General features: G+C 51.9%; 1 protein-coding gene across 1 annotated transcript; it reads right to left on the bottom strand.

The window, feature by feature from the left end:
* Positions 1-1,453: 1,453 nt before the first annotated feature.
* LOC129382921 (uncharacterized) lies at positions 1,454-18,425 on the bottom strand. Its single transcript, XM_055067141.2, has 2 exons — positions 18,278-18,425; positions 1,454-1,816 (listed from the first exon to the last, which is right to left on the bottom strand). Exons 1-2 carry the CDS (start codon positions 18,413-18,415, stop codon positions 1,607-1,609), a joined length of 348 nt encoding a protein of 115 aa, XP_054923116.1. The 5' UTR covers positions 18,416-18,425; the 3' UTR covers positions 1,454-1,606.
* Positions 18,426-20,071: the final 1,646 nt, after the last annotated feature.

Consider the following 20,071-nt stretch of genomic DNA (forward strand, 5'->3'; position numbering starts at 1 on the left):
CATATTCAACTATACTCATTGCCATGCATCACCAAGTGTCATGGCGCTCTTTGGCCATTTCTGGCCCTTGCGAAGAAACAATATCCATCAATCAATCAATCCTCACTCTTAAGCTTAAGGCGACTCTTAGTTATCTGTAATGGCAGGCCTGTTAATGTAAAACGGCATAGTATATAACGGTTTCTTTGCTTAGGTTTAACACTGGCGTTGTTTGCCAGTGTTAAATAGTCAAATTCACTAAGCGTTCCTAACTAAACGTTTCGTCGCTTGAAGAACGTATGAGAGCCATGCACTTCGGATGCGTAGCTGGATTCCACTCGCAAATACAGCAACGATGCTTCCAACATTATGCGCTCATTTCATGGTTATATGAATGTGCAATCACATTATAACAGTTAGCTGAACTGCAGCACAAATATTTTCCTGAGAACATTTTTTCCCTATTCTCTTGGGTCCCAAGGCATGTACATACAATTCTTGCAGCTGAAAATTAAATTCGCAGTGTAAAACGCTCAACGAGAGCCTGCATGTCAAAACAGCGTCCGGGGTCGTTAAATGCACAGAAAGCGTAGCACAACTGGTTATCTATTGTATTTTACGCTGAAGAATAACTGCGCAGTAAAATCAAGAAATATTCTAATCAATTTTCTTTAGAATACAGCGTGAATATCGGGACACGGAAAAGAGGCACACTACAGAGGCACCGATTTCCAACAATGATGTTTATTGCGCGAGCGCAGAATATATAGGCAGAGATGTAATAGTAAAAGCCTAACTGGCGTGAGAACATGAAAAGAATGACTTGAGCTTGCATGTTGGCGGAGATCGCTTAAATTTGCAGATACGCGGTTTCCTTGTCTAATAACTGGATGGATGGTGAACTGATGCGTGAAGGACAACGTTGGATGATGACAAAAGCTTCACTCATAATTATTATTATTATTAGAGAAGGAAATCGCGTATCTGCAAGTAGGGGATTTCCGCCCACCTGCAATCTCGTAATTTCTTTCATGTTTTCACGCCATTTATGTTTATACTATTACTTCTCTGTCTATATATTCTGTGCTCGTGCAATGAACATAATTGTTGGAAGTCGGCGCCTGTGCCGTATGCCTCTTTCCTGTGGTCTGTTATTCGCGCTGTTTGCTGAAGAATGTGTTCGTATCAACAAGCCCGGGTAGCCCTATTCTAATCAATTTATTTCATTATTCATTTTCAGAGGAATCAAAAAGGTCTGCTAGGTCGATTTTTGCACAGAACACTTTACTAGTAATTCATACTTGCGCTCATTTTAACGGATAAAAAAAAAGTCCGCTCCATTTTTCATAACTGAGGGTGTTTTCCGAATTCCTGCGAAGAAATGATAGACTGACCCTGTAGGCATCATTATCGAACTAGAAGCATTGAAATCGCTCGTGATTATCAGAACACATGCATACCCGACACCAACACAAGAGAAACAAATCGCTTTATTGAAGTTATGCTCGCTGCCCAAACGAAAATATTCGCTCATAAAAAGTGGTTCAGAGTACGCATACAGTCGCACAGTAGTCTTTGCGAGGAGCGTTGTCAAGTAGGCGAGGGATGACGCTGCCCACGTCGCTATTCAGGCCTCAGTCTCATCCATCTCTGGCTTGAAAGTGAGGGGCTCGTCGACGTCTATGGATACTTCGAGTGCCTCGGTTGCATCGTAGAGGACGCCCTGGACCTCGGCGCTCGAGTCACCCTGTTCCTCAAGCTCCTCGAAGTACGCATTCACTCGGTTCGGTGTATTCGGTTCCCAGTGGTACTCGGGCTGAAATGCTCGAGCTGGGTACTGGGTAAAAGAGTGGAGAGTACCGCGATACACGTAGTCAGAAACCCATCCTCTCGTTGCTTTTGTAAAATAATTGAGATTTGCGCAACCTAAGTAAGGACAGTGTCGTGTGAAAGAATGGGAAAACGAGGGGCAAGTACATGTTTAAGAGGCTCACACATGGCTTATTTGCACACTGAACTATTTTCTTATATGAATTTACAGCTGCGGACTAAACAAGAGACAAGTTCACAGAAAAAAGCTGGCTTAACCAATTCTCGAACAAAGAAGGTGGCTGGAGCCAACGATTCGAAATATGCAGAAAGACAATTGTCTAAACGCTGACTCCAGTGGAGTTCCTGTTTCGAAAAGTGTTGATCACTAATAGTTTTCGTTTACTGAAGTGCTATGCTGTTGCATTCATGTAAAGACTTACGATGTTCGTATCACAGACTCAGCCTACAGAGCCACAGAGTTCGGTGTTGTAACCAGTGCCTAAAACGTGGGGCAAGCGAAGCTGGCACTTTGCGAATGTAAACAGTTTCTCTGCATTTCCGATTATATATCTTGTACTCCCTTTGCGAAAGTCGAACATAAAAACTTTCTTTTTACTTTTTGATCAGCAGTTGCCTTTGACACCTAAGGTCTTCGATGATCGAATATCTATTGTTAACAATTACTTAGCGACGAGCAAGGAAATATGTGCACAGAACTGAATATGTTACAAGGCGAAATGCCAGAGTGGTAAATCGTTTGCAAAACTAACTTTCAACATATTAAATTAGACCAATGTAACAAGTTGTGGTCACGTTTATATAACATGCGAACTTATACGACCCAAATGAGTAGCATTTCACAGGTTCGGCAAATTTATTTATTGCAAAGCGAGAACTTTCGAATTTGCTATTTCTGAGACTTGCAGCAAACCAATGTTATTGGAAATACCACGATAATATCTTGCCGCCATTCATTGCCAGCTCATCTAGGATAATTTTCAGCCGGGATAGCAGTAAACATCTGAGTATGCGGTGCCCTGCGGAATAACGTCAAGCAACCGCACACCCGCCAAACACAAAGTCACTTTTAGCCGGCGTTTGCTGCATCACTTCTGGCATATCGTCCATCTACATAACGTTCAATCAATTGGAGGTGGGACAAACGCTTTCCGTATTCGATGTCCGCCGAACCTGTCCACGAAGTCCCATGCATGTAGAACAGCAGAAATGTGCACACGAGTACAAGTTGTTTCGGAGGACAGATCTTAAGGTTGGTGGCAATACAACACTCAGTATCTGTCAGCTTGCTATATGTGTCAAGATTTTGCCACTTTGTAGCAGTGGTCGCACGACAGTGCTATTGCGATTTCTTGTGCTGTCAATTCCTCTAACCAATTGAGCTACCGCGGTAGTTCAATTAGTTAGGGCATCGCACGCGTAATGCGAAGACGCGAGATCGTTCCCCACCTGCAGCAAGTTGTTTTTTCATTCACTTTCATTGTCATTTATTTATCCTTTATTAAATTCAATTACAAAATACAAGTAATTTCCCCCATGTTTTTCTTGGTGTCTTTCTTGGCTTCTCATGAGAGGATAAATAAAAATCAGTACCTTCAGCTAACCCCCTTTCTTCTCGTTCATACATAACGAGGGTCTCGAACCCGGCAACAGTGATTCCTTCAGGCAGCATGTGAGTATTTATTGGCCAGTGGCGTTCCACCAGAAAGATCACGTACTCGTGACGCCTGCAGCAGAAAGGATGTTCCACCTCCGCCACCAAGGCGTGTGATTTGTGGCGCCGGCTAACACTCCCAAGGTTAGTTCTAGTAGTACCACATAAATACCCAAGAATGTGGATATTTACAGAAACCGAGCTGCGGTAGCTGAATTGGTTAGGGCATCGCACGCGCAATGCGAAGACGTGGGATTGTTCCCCACCTGCGGCAATTTGGTTTTTCATTCACTTTCATTGCGATTAACTTATCGTTTATTTATTTCAATTTGTAAGTTCAAGTAATTTTCCCTATGTTCTCCTTGGTGTCTTTGTTGGTTTCTCATAACATTTGTCTCGCGAGGTACATACCGTTGGGTATTGTTCCGGCGAAAACAGAAATCCCACGCAACATGATAAACACAATGCGACTGCGCACCATCGCGCACTAGATATTGCAGCGCCACCAAACATCCTCAGCGGGAACGCAAGTGAAGTTGGTCTCTTGCCGGCGAAATACATCATAATTTTATCTCGTCATCGCACGCATAAAACAAATGCTGTGAATGTTTTTTTCAAGCCACTTCTTCGTCAAGAGAAGTCCTTGTAGCACCGCCTAGGATCAAGCTGCAACAGCCGTGGGTATCGTTGCCGCGCTAAAACATTTGGCTCATACGTTGTAGGGATTTGGAGTGTAGGGAGGACCTTGGGGCGACAGGGCTAGGCGAGCAGGATTTATTTGCAGGATTTACATTTAAAACAAGACATACAACGACAGTCTAGCGTGACTCCCAAATGGAGCCCGCAAGACTAACATACAGCAAACAGCTTACGAGCACACAGCTCTCGAGTACATTTCGAGCATGACAACGAGCACACAGCTCACTACGACGAGCACACAACGAGCACACCCTAGCAGCCGGCAAACGCTGCTTATAAGCACTTGCTCCCCCGTTTATTCCCAGGGGACGGAAACGTTCGTCCAGTCATCGTTCGACGTCACCGTTCGACGTCACCGTAGATGACCCGCCCTTTTGGAGGAGGGCTCACCAACACCTGTTGCACAGGTTTCAGTGCCGCACACACAGGTGTAAAGGTCCGGAGCCGACGTCAGAGGGCTTCGTAGAACTCTACTCCGTCAAGGGTGGCGCTGCCGAGTACCACATTCCTGAGCTGACCCCGCGGCACGTGGCTGCCGGTTATCCGCAGTTCTCTGAAGTGCGCCCCGTCTGGTTGGATTGGAACACGTGCAGCGGGCTGAAATAGCTGGCACGTTGCCACCCCGTACGGCCATTCCTAACAACGTGTTCCTCAGACAACGAGGCTTAATAAGGAGCGTTACGATACTTTTAGCACTTGCGGAAACCGCGATGATGTCATGATGGTTGCTATACTTCTGTACAGCTGACATGGTGAAAAAGGTGCGCTTTATCTCGATCTGCTTATCATACCCAGGAATTAGGAACATGTTCAGTTTCCTTTGTTCGCCACCAGGTAGCGTATCAACGTTAAATATTTCGAAAATTGTGCCATGACGTATGCCATGCCGCACCTCTAAAGAAATCACAATTAGAAGTAGCAGGGCCTGACAGTGTCGCTTGCCTTCGGCACATGGAAACGACTGCGCTTATAGATCAGTGTTATCTCGGAAACGGCCATGTACTTGTTTACCGGCAACGAATCGACGATTTTGCTAGACACCCGGCCATTCAGCATGTCGGCATTCCGAAGAGATGTCTGGCCAAGATAACGGCTCCCGCGAAGTTGCCGTTGAATTTTTTTCTTCAGCGTTTTTTTAAAATGTGCAACGTGGTGGCAACGGGATTGTGTTTCTGTGTGAGTGATTTTTATCAAGGGTGAAGAGATAAGTGCAGCGCCGTAAGTAACTCTCAGGCGAGGTCACCTCAACAGCACTGCATGAGGAAAGGGAAGTAGGGCGTAAAAGAATTGAGAGAAATAGATAACCGAGCGGGGAGGAAGGAAGAAGGTGGCAAAAGTAAAAAAAAAAATAGACATATAGTAACGAAGCGGTTGCGGGGCCTAAAGCCGCGCTCTGAGGTTTGTTGGGTCACAGAATTCAATCGGTGCCCCGAAATGCACGCCTAATGATGGAACTGAGCATTGGGGAAGAGTAGGCATTGCAGGGTGTTGGATGGCAGGCTGCATCGGCGGTAGGAGGCGTACAGAGCCTCCCTATCGTTCCCGAAAGCTGGGCAGTGAAGCAGAAGATGCTCCAGTGTCTCCACCCCGCCGCAGCTACCACAAACGGGGCAGCCGGTTCCCGGGAGCCTATGTGAGCGCGCTGCTGTTGTGTAGCAGCCGATGCCTAAGCGGAGAAGGAAGGTGCAGTCAGCCCGAGAGAGGCCCGCACGCGGGTGCAGCCGCGGGGGCGTTCCCGCCGCTACGCACTGGTATGGGTGTTGCGCAGTGAAGCTGCGCAGAACTGCCGTTTTCGCCGCGTCAAAACTTGTAACCAAGTGGGTGAGGATGAAGCGCTCACCGTGCACCACCTTGGCGAGGGTGTCAGCCTCCTCGTTGCCTAGCAATCTTATGCGTGCGGGTGCCCACTGGAGCATCAGGTGGCAGCCCTGATTGACGATGTGTCGCAGCTTGCAGCCCACTCGAACAATAACCGGAACTCCTGCGTAGTCCCTGGCCAGCATGCAGAGCGCAGCACGAGAGTCAGTGAGGATAGCCGCTGACACAACGTCCCGATGTTCTGGAAGAAGGTTGGTAGCGAGGTCGGTGGCGGTGAGTTCGGCCACCGTTGACGACGCGGCAAAGCGGAGTCGGCACTGGCGCGTCTCCGAGATGTCCGGTGCCGTGCAAGCTGCAGCATCGGACCCGTCCGGCGCCACCGAGCCATCGCTGCACACGAGCAAGCGGCCTGCCAGTCGGTCGTGCAGTAGCGACTCGGTCTCTTGTCTCATGGCGCACAGAGCCTGCGACGCCAGGCACCATGGTGTTCACGTTGAGCAGACTGGAGTAGTACGGCAGGGAGACGAGCTGCGGCGACGACCCGATGAGCTTTGTGAACTCGGTGGCGAGCTTGCCCATGCCCGAGTTTGGCAGGGAGTGGAGTCTGCAGACGAGCCGCTGGCCTTCTGGTGAGTGCTGCAGGCGCTCAATGTGGTGGGCCACCTGTTTTCGTGCATGAAGTGATGGTGGCCAGTTGCCCACATGCGCGAGTGTCACCCCGATTTGGGAGTAGCGAGGCAGGCCATATAGTTCTCGCGCCGCAGTACGGTGCGCCATGTCAATAGCGTTCCAGTTCGCAGCTCGAGTGTTGGTGATGGGCAGGGCGTAGAGTGCCCTCGATGTGTCCACAGCGTTGTACACTCGCAGAGCGAGATGCTGCGTGCTTCCGTGTCCACGCGCGAGAAGCACGCGCGGCGCTGGCGGCTTTCTTCGATTGCCTGCAGATAAGGGAGACGGCCGCATTGAAGTTGACGCGGCAGTCGATCTGCAGGCCGAGGTAACGGACTCTCTTGCGCCACGGGACAGGGCAACGGCGCAGAGTCAGCGGTGGCATTCCGAGACCCGCTCGCCTGCCTCGTGGGTGTACCAGCAGTGCCTCTGTTTTGGTCACTCACAGCTGGAGGCCGATGCTTCCCATGTACTGGTCCACAGCGTCGATCGCAGTTTGAACAGACGCGCGCACCTGGTAGCCGACTTTAGTAGGGCCAGACGCAAAGAGGGCGATGTCATCAGCGTAGATGGCCACCCGTACTTCGTGTGACATTGCTTTTAGGATGTAGTCGGGAAGTCGCGTGAGGGCAAGATTAAGCAAAAGGGTCTTAAAGCATTGCCCTGCGAAATACCAGAAAACACACTGCACGGCTGGCTGAGCGCACCTCAAACCCGCACTCGAAGCGTGCGGTCAGGCAAGAAGGGTCGGACGTAGTCCAGTATCCGGTCGGTGATGCTGAGCACGTGCAGCGCACTGACGATCGTAGGATGCGGCAACGCTGCAAATCAGACAGGAGGAGGAAGCCGGCCTCGTGACGGCCGACCGCGTGCTCGAGCGTAGCGACAACATCGGCCAGAGCGTCAGCCGTTGCGCGCAACCGGCGGAAGCCGCTCTGCTCGGGAGCAAATTCGTCGAGCGCCGTAGCAATCCCCTGCAGACCATGCCCAGACGTGCCATGGCCTCGAGCATCTTAACGGCGACAGACGTGAGTGAAACTGCGCGGTAGAAGCTTACGCTGCTTCGGGCTTTGCCACTCTTTAGGAGAGGCACCACGGTTGCTTCTTTCCACTCGGGAGGACGGCGCCGGTGCCGTCCCTCCCGAGTGCGGCTGTACATCTCCAACAGCGATGGGAGCTGCTCGTCATCGATGTTTCGCAGCATCTGGTAAGTGATTCCATCCGCGCCCGGCGCAGAATGTCGCCTCCGAGCGTCGAGCAGGATGCGAAGCTCTCTCAAGGTGAAGTCCTCCGTGCAGAGCGCCTGCACCTTCTGCAGAATTCCGTTCGTCGGGAGGTAGCGCAGCGGCTCGAGGAGAGCGGCTTTGTGTTCAGGAAGCTCGGCAAGCTCGAAAACAGGGCCAATTGGCGGAAGCGACGGCGTTGGCGGTGCAAAGGCGGCAGCGAACGCGTCGGCGAGCTGTTCTGCGCTCAAGACGTGCGCGACCGCGATGCAAAGCGCAGGAAAACGAGGGATCTTCGGTCGAAGGAGAGCGCCGAGAATACGCCACGGTCGCCACTTGTTGCGCGTATCGTCTAGCGACACACACAGACTGCTCCAGCTCTGCTTGCGCCGCTGCCTGGCACGACGGTGGCACGCCGCGTCAAGGCGATTACAGAGTCCAATCCTCTTTCCTGCCGCTCTTGATGGCTCGATGTTCAGCACGGCGCCATACAGCTCGAAGGTTAAGCAGCTTGATGTCGGGCACCGGCATTCCCGCAGGCACAGAACAGCCCTTCGTGGCGGCGTCGACACACCGTGTTACGTGGGTCAGGAAATCCGCGTTCGGAGTAGGAGGCATGGTACAGAGTTTCCGAAACTGTCTCTAGTCGGTGACACGGTAGGAGCGCATTGGTTTACGGGCTGCAGCGAGTGGCTCGAGGGAGATCTGGGCTCCGACACTCAGGTCGGAGCCCTGAGTGTCGGGGCGGCGTCGCCACTCGTTGTAGCAACCCTCGCTCACAAGCGACAAGTCAATGGCGCTCTTCCATGCGTCCCGGCGTACGCATGTGGGGCTGCCTGTGTTGAGCAGCAGGAGACGATGGAGTTGAGCAAGTGCCTACCTTGCGGGTCGGTGTGGGGCACCCCCATGTCGTGTGGTGGCTGTTAAAATCACCCAACACCACACAGTCACCCCCGATGCGAGCGACGGGTGCAACCACGAACGATGTGTCCCACCGACGCACGGGCCGAACATAAACACTGGCGACACAGGTGTCGGCACCCCCAGCACGCACAGTCACAACCATGCACTCGATGCATCTGGTCACGATGTCGGTGACATTTATGTCGGCTTGCGCGAAACATGCACGAATATATTGTCACGTGGTAGTGACGGTGAAGAAAGAAGCAGTACGGTGGAATACAAAACTCGCTTTTATTGGGCGAACCTGTGCCCACAAAACAGGCTACACTTATAGCACAACGAAAGCGGCGAACACAGTCGGCGATCGTCGAAAATCTGATCTGCGGGTCAAGCGGGTCGGCTTTTATAGAGCAGTCGTCGAATGTTCCAGACTAATCGTTCGGACCCGCGTGCCTTCCACAAAGTTCTACACCATTCGCGTCAGGTGATGAAATCAGATAACATAAGTCTCGGCGACAACAGACAGCGGATAGAAGCATCGATAACTTTCCAGAAACTTCGGATACATGCAGGCGCGTCCCATGCTGTGCGATTACATTTGTTAGGCGGCGAAACGTGGTTGCCCGATAAAGCTAAGTACACGTGTCAATACCCCCCTCTTAAAAAAGCATCGTCTCGATGCTACAAATATAAGAGAGCGAAACACAAAAGGACACTTCTTAAACATAAGTAACAAAAAAGAAATAAAGTCCAAAGGTCAGTTATGCGAAGCCACAAACTTCGTTAACGCTGGTAGTAGGGCTTGAGTCGCACAACGTGGACTATTTCAGGTCGCGAGCGGCGTCGCTGTGATAGCGAAATACCGTCTGGCACGACCTCATAGTCCAGTGCGCCAATACGTCGGATGATCTTGTACGGTCCGAAATAGCGACGCAAAAGCTTCTCGCTCAGTCCTCGTCGGCGTATAGGGGTCCAAACCCAAACACGGTCACCAGGCTGGTACTCCACGAAGCGTCGTCGGAGGTTGTAGTGTCGGCTGTCGGTCCTCTGCTGGTTCTTGATTCGCAGGCGGGCGAGCTGTCGGGCTTCTTCGGCGCGCTGGAGATAGGTACGGACGTCAAGGCTCTCCTCGTCCGTGACGTGAGGCAGCATGGCGTCGAGCGTCGTCGTCGGGTTCCTGCCGTAGACCAGCTTGAACGGCGTGATCTGTGTCGTTTCTTGTACCGCCGTGTTATAAGCGAATGTTACGTACGGCAGGACGCCATCCCAGGTCTTGTGTTCGACGTCGACGTACATCGCTAGCATGTCGGCGAGGGTCTTATTCAGCCGCTCCGTAAGACCATTCGTCTGCGGGTGGTAAGCCGTTGTCCTCCTGTGCCTTGTCTGACTGTATTTCAGAATGGCTTGGGTGAGCTCCGCTGTAAAGGCCGTTCCTCGGTCGGTGATGAGGACTTCTGGGGCGCCATGTCGCAGCAGAATGTTTTCGACAAAGAATTTCGCCACTTCGGCTGCGCTACCTTTCGGCAGTGCTTTTGTTTCAGCGAAGCGGGTGAGGTAGTCCGTCGCCACGACTATCCACTTATTTCCGGTTATTGACGTCGGAAAGGGTCCCAACAAGTCCATCCCGATCTGCTGGAATGGTCGGCAAGGAGGCTCGATTGGCTGTAGTAATCCGGCTGGCCTTGTCGGCGGTGTCTTGCGTCGCTGACAGTCTCGGCATGTTCTGACATAACGGCTGACGTCGGCGGTCAGGCGCGGCCAATAATACTTTTCTTGTACCCTCGATAGTGTCCGGGAAAATCCGAGGTGTCCAGCGGTCGGATCGTCATGTAGGGCGTGCAATACTTCTGGACGAAGTCCTGACGGGACAACAAGAAGGTAATTGGCGCGGACTGGTGAGAAGTTCTTCTTCACGAGTAGACTGTCTTGAAGCGTGAAGGAAGATAATCCGCGCTTAAATGCCCTGGGAACAACGTCGGTGTGCCCTTCCAAATAATCGACGAGGCCTTTAAGTTCCGGGTCCGCTCGTTGTTGTTCGGCGAAGTCTTCCGCGCTTATTATTCCAAGGAAGGCGTCGTCGTCCTCGTCATCTTGCGGCGGCGGGTCAATGGGGGCGCGTGATAGGCAATCGGCGTCTGAGTGTTTTCGTCCGGACTTGTATGTTACAGTGATGTCGTATTCTTGTAGTCTCAGGCTCCACCGTGCCAGCCGTCCTGAGGGATCCTTTAAATTCGCTAGCCAACACAAGGCGTGATGGTCGCTGACGACTTTGAATGGCCTGCCATATAGGTAAGGGCGAAATTTCGCTGTAGCCCAAACGATGGCGAGGCATTCCTTTTCGGTTGTAGAATAATTGCCTTCCGCTTTTGACAACGACCGGCTAGCGTAAGCTATCACGTGTTCATGTCCATCTTTTCTCTGGACCAGGACGGCGCCGAGGCCTAGGCTACTGGCGTCAGTGTGGATTTCGGTATCGGCGTGCTCGTCGAAGTGCGCAAGTACGGGCGGCGACTGCATGCGTCGTTTGAGTTCTTGAAATGCGTCGGCCTGCGGCGTTTCCCACTTGAACTCGACGTCACATTTAGTTAGCTGCGTCAGCGGCTCAGCGATGCGTGAAAAGTTCTTGACAAATCGCCTGTAGTAGGCACACATGCCAAGAAATCTACGCACTGTTTTCTTGTCGATGGGCTGTGGGAACTTTGCTATGGCAGCTGTCTTCTGCGGGTCGGGGCGGACTCCAGATTTGCTGATGACGTGGCCTAAAAATAGAAGCTCCTCGTAAGCGAAGCGGCACTTTTCCGGCTTCAGAGTAAGTCCTGATGACCTGATGGCCTCTAGTACTGTTGCCAGCCGCCTAAGGTGAACGTCGAAATTTCCGGCAAAGACGACGACGTCATCCAAGTATACGAGACAGGTCTGCCACTTCAATCCTGCTAAAACCGTGTCCATTACGCGCTGGAACGTTGCAGGCGCCGAGCACAGTCCGAATGGCATGACCTTGAACTCGTAGAGGCCGTCTGGGGTGATGAAGGCGGTCTTTTCGCGATCTCTTTCGTCGACTTCTATTTGCCAATAGCCAGACTTGAGGTCCATGGACGAGAAGTATTTAGCGTTGCAGAGCCGATCCAATGCGTCGTCTATCCGTGGGAGGGGGTATACGTCCTTCTTCGTGATCTTGTTCAGACGACGATAATCGACGCAGAAACGTAGGGTTCCGTCCTTTTTCTTTACCAGAACAACAGGGGATGCCCACGGGCTTTTCGACGGCTGGATGATGTCGTCGCGCAACATTTCGTCGACTTGTTCTCTTATAGCTTCACGTTCTCGCGCCGAAACTCGGTAAGGGCTCTGACGGAGTGGTCGAGCGCATTCCTCGGTGATTATGCGATGCTTGGCGACTGGTGTTTGTCGAATCCTCGATGACATCGAAAAGCAGCCTTTGTATCGTCGGAGCAGACTTCTGAGCTGCTGTTGCTTAATCATAGGGAGATTTGGATTAATGTCGTAGTCTGGTTCGGGAACCATGGTCGTCGGGGTAGATGCGGCGGAATCCGAGAGGACAAACGCATTACTTGTTTCCAGAATTTCCTCGATGTACGCGATCGTCGTGCCCTTGTTGATGTGCTTGAACTCCTGGCTGAAGTTTGTCAGCAAAACTTCAGTTTTCCCTCCATGCAGTCGAGCGATCCCTCTTGCGACGCAAATTTCACGGTCTAGCAGTAGACGTTGGTCGCCTTCGATGACGCCTTCTACGTCAGCGGGTGTTTCGGTGCTGACCGAAATAACAATGCTGCAGCGAGGCGGGATGCTCACTTGATCTTCGAGCACACTCAAGGCGTGATGGCTACGAGGGCTCTCCGGCGGCATTGCTTTATCTTCCGACAGCGTTACTGACTTCGACTTCAGGTTGATGATTGCGCCGTGTTGGTCCAGGAAGTCCATACCGAGAATGACGTCTCGTGAACACTGTTGGAGGATAACGAAGGTGGCAGGGTAAGTCCGGTCATGAATGGTTATTCTTGCCGTGCAGATCCCAGTCGGCGTGATGAGGTGTCCTCCAGCGGTGCGAATCTGAGGGCCTTCCCATGCGGTCTTAACTTTCTTCAACTGGGCGGCGATGGGTCCACTCATGACGGAGTAATCAGCGCCTGTGTCCACTAAGGCGGTAACTGCGTGGCCGTCGAGAAGCACGTCGAGGTCGGTGGTTCTTTGTCTGGCGTTGCAGTTAGGTCTTGGCGTCGGATCGCGGCTGCGTCGTGTTGAACTGAAGCTGGAACGTCGCGTCGTCAAGTCGTCTTTCGTCGGTGTAGTCTTGGCTTCCTGACTGCGTCGGGACGGCGGCGTGTCGTTATTATGTCGTCGAGGTGGTCTCTTCGTCGTCTTCGTCGGCGGCGGAGGATCTTCGTCAGTTCGACGAACAGCAACCGCACCTCCATCGGTTGCTGCTTTTAGTTTTCCGGGTATGGGCTCGCAGAGCGGCCCCGGGCTGGGCCAGTGTATGGACGGCGCTGCGGCGACAGGTAGCGGCCTGGTGACGGCGAACGGGACGGTCGTCGAGAGTTCCACTGAGTGCCGGCTAGGTAATCGGCAATGTCACGTGGGCGCTCCCCAAGCTGTGGACGCGGCGCGTTGACGGCGAACCCTCTCAGTCCCATGTCGCGGTATGGGCATCGGCGGTACACATGGCCGGCTTCTCCGCAGTGATAGCAGAGCGGGCGGTGGTCGGGGGCTCGCCAAATGTCCGTCTTCCTCGCATAGGTGCGCTGGGCGACGGGTGGGCGCGCTGGCGGCGGCGGCGGACGACGGAATTGCGGTGTTGCAGGACCTTGGCGCGGTCGCGCAGGGGGGCCTTGACGGCGGGCGACGACGGCGGCGTAGGTCATTGCTTCCGGCTGCGGTGGTTCTGGTTGCACCTCAGGAACTCCAAGGGATCGGTGCACGTCTTCTTTCACGATGTCGGCGATAGAGGCCACTTGAGGCTGCGACGAAGGCAAGACCTTGCGCAGTTCTTCGCGCACAATGGCCCTGATGGTCTCGCGCAGATCGTCCGTGGCCAGTGATTGAATTCCTGCGTAGTGGGTAGAGCTTGTGCGGCGGTTGAATTGCCGGTTCCGCATTTCGAGTGTCTTCTCAATGCCGGTGGCCTCGCGAAGGAACTCTGCTACGGTCGTCGGTGGGCTTCGTACCATTGCGCCGAAAAGTTCTTCCTTCACACCACGCATGAGCAGGCGTACTTTCTTTTCCTCGGCCATATCCGGGTCGGCGTGGCGGAACAGACGGCTCATTTCTTCCGTAAAGATGACAACGTTCTCATTTGGTAGCTGCACTCGGGCGTCCAGCATAGCTTCGGCCCTTTCCTTGCGCACGACGCTTGTAAAGGTGCGCAGGAAGCCGGTACGGAACAGGTCCCATGTTGTCAATGTCGACTCGCTGTTCTCGAACCACGTTCTCGCGGCGTCTTCTAGGGCGAAGTATACATGCCGCAACTTGTCGTCGGAGTCCCAGTTGTTGAAAGTCGCGATTCGCTCGTACGTCTCCAGCCAGGATTCCGGGTCTTCAGTTGCTGCTCCATGGAAGGTCGGTGGGTCCCGAGGTTGTTGCAGGACAACGGGGGTCGCTGGGGCAGCCATTGGGGTTGTCTTGGCCACGATCTTCTTGGTCTTCTCAGGTAGAAGTCCGTGTTCCGGGGGCAGCTGTTGTAGACGACGGCTTACTCGATGGTCCGTGACTACGTTGGTGCTCTCTTTACGGTCCGGGCTTGGATCACGGCTTGTCGGGGGCGTCCGGTACATGGACCAAAAGCACCTCCACCAGATGTCACGTGGTAGTGACGGTGAAGAAAGAAGCAGTACGGTGGAATACAAAACTCGCTTTTATTGGGCGAACCTGTGCCCACAAAACAGGCTACACTTATAGCACAACGAAAGCGGCGAACACAGTCGGCGATCGTCGAAAATCTGATCTGCGGGTCAAGCGGGTCGGCTTTTATAGAGCAGTCGTCGAATGTTCCAGACTAATCGTTCGGACCCGCGTGCCTTCCACAAAGTTCTACACCATTCGCGTCAGGTGATGAAATCAGATAACATAAGTCTCGGCGACAACAGACAGCGGATAGAAGCATCGATAACTTTCCAGAAACTTCGGATACATGCAGGCGCGTCCCATGCTGTGCGATTACATTTGTTAGGCGGCGAAACGTGGTTGCCCGATAAAGCTAAGTACACGTGTCAATATAGAAATGCGCGGGGCTGTCCAGGCGAGTGCAGCGGGTAGCAGCAATGAGTCTTGCTGCAGGTCTGCGACTGGCATTCGGTGGCGCCGTGATAGGCCACAAATCCATGGACGTTAAACTCGCCGGAACGCGCGTAAGTTTATTGTAGCGCGAGCACGTCGTATTCGTGTAGTGAGAGGTGCTCGGCGAAATCAGCGTGGCGGCGGCGCATCGAGCGGGCATTCCACTGGAGGATGCGCGGCCGACGTTTCCGAGATCGCCTATCCATGCTGGGGCAGCGCTTGCTGGGCTGCGAAGGCCGCGGCGCTCATTTGCCGAGCAGTATCGTCCATCGCTGCTGTTTCTATGAGGACACGCAGTGCCGCTGCGAGGGGCCTTTATCGCGGCCCTCGCAGCGGCACTGTCGCGACCGCTGAGTGCGTCTCTGAATGACTACCCAGGCTGTACGACCGCGGGACAATCAGTGGCGGTTCCTTGCTTCCGCCGGATGGCGTATGATCAGGCGCGAGCTTTAGCGGTTGCCGGCTGTCGCGTGAGGGGCTCTTGCGACAGAGACAACAGCACGGCAGCCTTCCTCGCCATTTCCCAATTGGGGCATCGCGCCTCCGCGGCTGCGTGATTCCCGCTGCAGTTAATGCAGCGCGGCCTCTGCGCAGTGCAGTCGGTGGTGGCATGCGACTCCGCAACGGACGCAGCGAGCATCACTCGAACATGTTGCGCCGGCGTGACGAAACAAGCCGCATCCATCGCACTGGACTGGCCGCGGGAGTCTCGGACGAACCGGCCGACGCTGCTTGAATAGGAGAACTTCGGCCGGAATGGCGTTGCCGGCGAATCGCAACGCTATGTTGTGGCCCCTGCGTTCGCATGAGAGGACGGTCACGGGGGCTTCAAGGTGGTCTCTTATTGTGTCCGCGTCGAACGAGCCGTCGACACCGAAGAAAGTTCCAGCGCAGGTGTTTTTTGTGAGAGCTTTCGCCCTCACTGGCACATCGCCGACGGTGCCGACTTGTAGGAGATGTGACAGTTCTGCCCCCGGGAGCGAGTCGATGGCGACAAGATTCCGTCGAAAGTTCACGCGGACGCGGTGTTCTCCCTGAATAGCTGAGAGCTGTGCGGCGATAGATTCTTGCGTCAGTCTCAGGAAGTTGCCTTTTTCCCCTTGGGGACGAAACAGGACCGTGCCGGCGCGTTCTCCTGGGGCTGGGCCGTCGAGTGGGGGTGTATGTGTGAGCATCTCCAGAGGTCTGTAACGCTGCCTCCTTTTCCTGGCCCTCTTGGGTAGTGAGGGGGGATAGAGAGGGGGCCAGAAGGAAGTAATATCGGCTTTAATCTCTGATACAAGCAGGCCGGTACAGTAGTACAGCAACAGCTTCCAGGTTTATTTTATGCAGACGACATTGTGTTGCTGGCAAACAAGCAAAGTGATTTTCAACGTCTGGCTAATATCTATGGACAGGAAGCCAACAATTTAGGTTTGAAATTTAGTGTTAGAAATCAGGTGTTGTGGTATTCAATGAAAACAGCGAACAGACAGTGGCGATACAGGGCCGGGAAATACTTCGGGTAACAGAACGTAAATACCTTGGTATAGGATAAACAAAGGCAATAGACATATGGAAACACAAGAAAAAACAATAACAGAAATGCAGCCACAATTAAGCACGGAGCGCTATAGGGATACAATAGGTACGAGGTGCTCCAAGATATGTGGAAAGGTGTAATGGTTCCAGGACTTACTTTTGGAAATGCGGTTGTTTGCTTTAAATCACGGGTACAATCAGGACTCGATGGGATCCAAACGTCAGTGGGTCACCTCGCATTAGGCGCTCACTGGAAGACTACAAATGAAGTTGTGCAGGGTGACATGGGACGGACTAGTTTTGAAGTGGGGGAAGCTCGCAGTAAAATTGAGTATGAAGAATCACTGAGGAATTTGGAAGAAAGTAAACGGGCTGTGATAGTGTTGCGGCATCTGTACAGGAAAAACACTGATTCACAGTTGAGGAAAAGAACTAGAAAGCTTACCAGCAAGTATGTGGCCTGTAGGGTGGGCAACACAGCAACAAAAAACGTCAAGCGGAAAGTCAGAGAGGCTGAAATAATCTCATGGGTGGCGGCAACGGAATAGGAACCTGCCAGGAGTAATTACTTAAGAGGAAAAAACGAAATCAGGAAAAAAACAATTTATGATAACTCAAAGGGAAGCTCATTACATTTCGAAGCGAGATCGGGATGCCTTAGAACACGCACCTATAAAGCGAGTTATAAGAAGGAAGAAGCATGTGCTTGCTGCGGTAAAGCTACGGAAATTATGGAGCATGTTTTATTAGATTGTGAAGACGTCTACGCAGCGGTCGATTTAGGCATCACTAGCCTCTTTGAAGCCCTTGGGTTCAGCGAGAGCAGTGGAAAAGTAAACATGTCCGCAGTAGGGATGAGTAATAGGCGACTGGAGGATTGGTGGAAGAAAAGTAGGGAAACGACAAAAAACGGAGACGTACAAAAGCACAGTTCGCAATAGCGGATCAGAAAATTTGGTTGGGGGAGTTCATAGGGTTTTTCCCCTTTTTTATTGTTTAACCTTGGTAGTACATTAGGCAGTATAATAGCAAGAGCTTGGTGGCGCAACCCACCGGCCCGATCCAAAGGGGACGCTCATAAGATCCATCCATCCATCCTAATTCCTGGTCATGCTTCAGCAGCGCAGTTAATTCGTTCGATAGGACAATAAGGTGGGTTTCCTGATGTCATGCGAATACTATCTGCATTGTGTACGGAGAACGCCGCGCCACGTTTGCTCGCTACTCGCTACTTTAAAAAATATTCCAGCAGAGGCAACTTTGCGTTGATATACGTGTCTGTAAGCTCTAGCTTGCTCATTACGACAAGAGACAAGCTGCAGATTTAAGTGGCGAACGCGTGCCTAAACAACCACGGTGCACCTTGCAGAAAAAACAGTCAAGGGCACTATATTTAATGTTAGTCATCTTTTAATGGATGTGGTTTGACTTTCAAACGTATATTTGCTTGTAATCCAAACGGACAATATAGAAAAAAAAAGTTTGGTTAATGTTTATAGCGACGGCTTTCTGACTGGGAGACAAGGGTTCAAAACTCATCGCGGATATATTTATTTATTTAATAATTTTGTTCCCAGTGCACACTAGTGACATACTGTCCCAAGTTGGACATAAACGTCCAGAAAGAAAAACTGCAAAGTGGGAAGCAGAGGAAAAAAATCTGCCGCTTTAACAAGTTACCACTCACCCTGACGTTCTCCACAACGCATGCAAATGCACCGATGGGCACCTGCAGCAAGCCGGTGCACCCGATAATCCAGGCCAGCGCCTCGTACTCGCCAGGGTACTGGAAGCCATGGTACACGGGCGGATTGTAGGTCAGCATGCGATCAATGTACGTCGCCTGGGCATATGGCATTAGGCGAAGTCATAGACTTAGAATGGGCAAGCGTAATGGAATAAGTCCTACTGAAATATGCAAGGTACAAGAACTTACTTGAAATGGGAGATTGTTTGTTACTACTACCGGCGGGAAAAATTACGCTTCCTACAGTAAGTTCTAGTACTGAAAAATCTCGACCCGTTATGGATAAAAATACAAAAATCCCGTAAACGGAAATGTATTATCGCCGAGAAAGTAACACACTTTGGTATATACCATGCTCACTTAAACCATATTGTTACGGAAGGATGAAAGGAGAGAGAGGAAGAATAAGATCGGAGACGCTGGCTGCTGCGTGTTGTTGGCGGTCATCCATCTTAACTATTCTGACTGAATCTGTACACACACACACACACACACACACACACACACACACACACACACACACACACACACACACACACACACACACACACACACACACACACACACACACACACACACACACACACACACACACACACACACACACACACACACACACACACACACACACACACCCACACACACACACAAACACACAAACACACGCACAAAAACACACACAATTGTGTTGTGCTTGGCAGCCCAACACAATTGCCACTAAGCAACCACGGCGGGTGAGGCAGCAACATTCGCGTGTGTTGGTAGAGACATAGGACTGGAGGGGCTGCGTGCTCAGCCACATCCTGCGCCATATACTGAGCCCCACACTGCCGGTCAGAAAATGTTGCATTCCTGTCCGACGTCATCGACCATGGTTAGGTCTTCATGTTATTTTCTGCATGGTGCCTCACAATGGAAGTAGCCGCTGCAGCAGGGCTGATGTGATTTGCCAATGGTTTCACTCTGTCTCCATTGTAAACGCAATACCAGCGAACATTTTCATTCCTAAAGTCACCGCTTTGGCTTACTTTGCTGACTCATAGCCTCTATCTATCTCATAGCTTCCCCTTCAAGCTGGTCCCGCTAAAATTTGTTCTGCTCGGCTTTCTGCTTACATATTCGCTCTTGCAGCTCACATCAGTTCCGAACTGACCCTTAGCAGATGCAACGGTTGCCTCTTTTGAAAAAGCAAGGAGATTCGCTTGACGCTCATTCTTTGACATTGGGACAGACTTCCGTTACAGATTATCGGATTGTGACAGACGGCATGTCCATCGCACACGGCCGGCCATATCGCGTGTCTCTAGCCTAGCGCAAAATCGTTGAGGGAAACCTCTCCGACACGCTTCAAAGGAAGAATATACGTCCCTGTGCTAGCCCTTGGTCTTCCCCCGTTTTTATAGTTAAAAGAAACAACGAAGACACCTTTCGATTTTGTGTAGATTTCCGAGCGCTTAACATAATCACGACCAAGAATGTATACCCTATGTCGCGCACAGACGATGCCCTCGATTTCTTGCAAGGCGCCCAGCACTTTTCGAATCACGACCTGGAGCCCTATAACATAAAACCATTCCAATATGTCTTTATTCCAATCTCCTGAAGTGAAATTTGCGTAACCACTGAGGCGAGTATCAGGCTGTGACCCGCAGCGTTGTCTGTACGGGCCAATCAAATGCTCTCCTCGTTCATAGGCGGTCACTTTTGCTTGCTTCGAAAACGAATAACATTGCC

This window comes from Dermacentor andersoni, chromosome 3 (genome assembly GCF_023375885.2).
Source record: "Dermacentor andersoni chromosome 3, qqDerAnde1_hic_scaffold, whole genome shotgun sequence".
NCBI classification, from domain to species: domain Eukaryota; kingdom Metazoa; phylum Arthropoda; class Arachnida; order Ixodida; family Ixodidae; genus Dermacentor; species Dermacentor andersoni.

What these genes read in the sequence shown, in the direction of transcription:
- LOC129382921 (XM_055067141.2), bottom strand. Translation starts at nt 18,415, where the DNA reads ATGCTGACCTACAATCCGCCCGTGTACCATGGCTTCCAGTACCCTGGC. An exon ending in GCGTTGTGGAGAACGTCAGG is followed by an intron (nt 1,817 to 18,277) that starts GTGAGTGGTAAC and finishes TCTTTTACCCAG; the next exon opens with TACCCAGCTCGAGCATTTCA.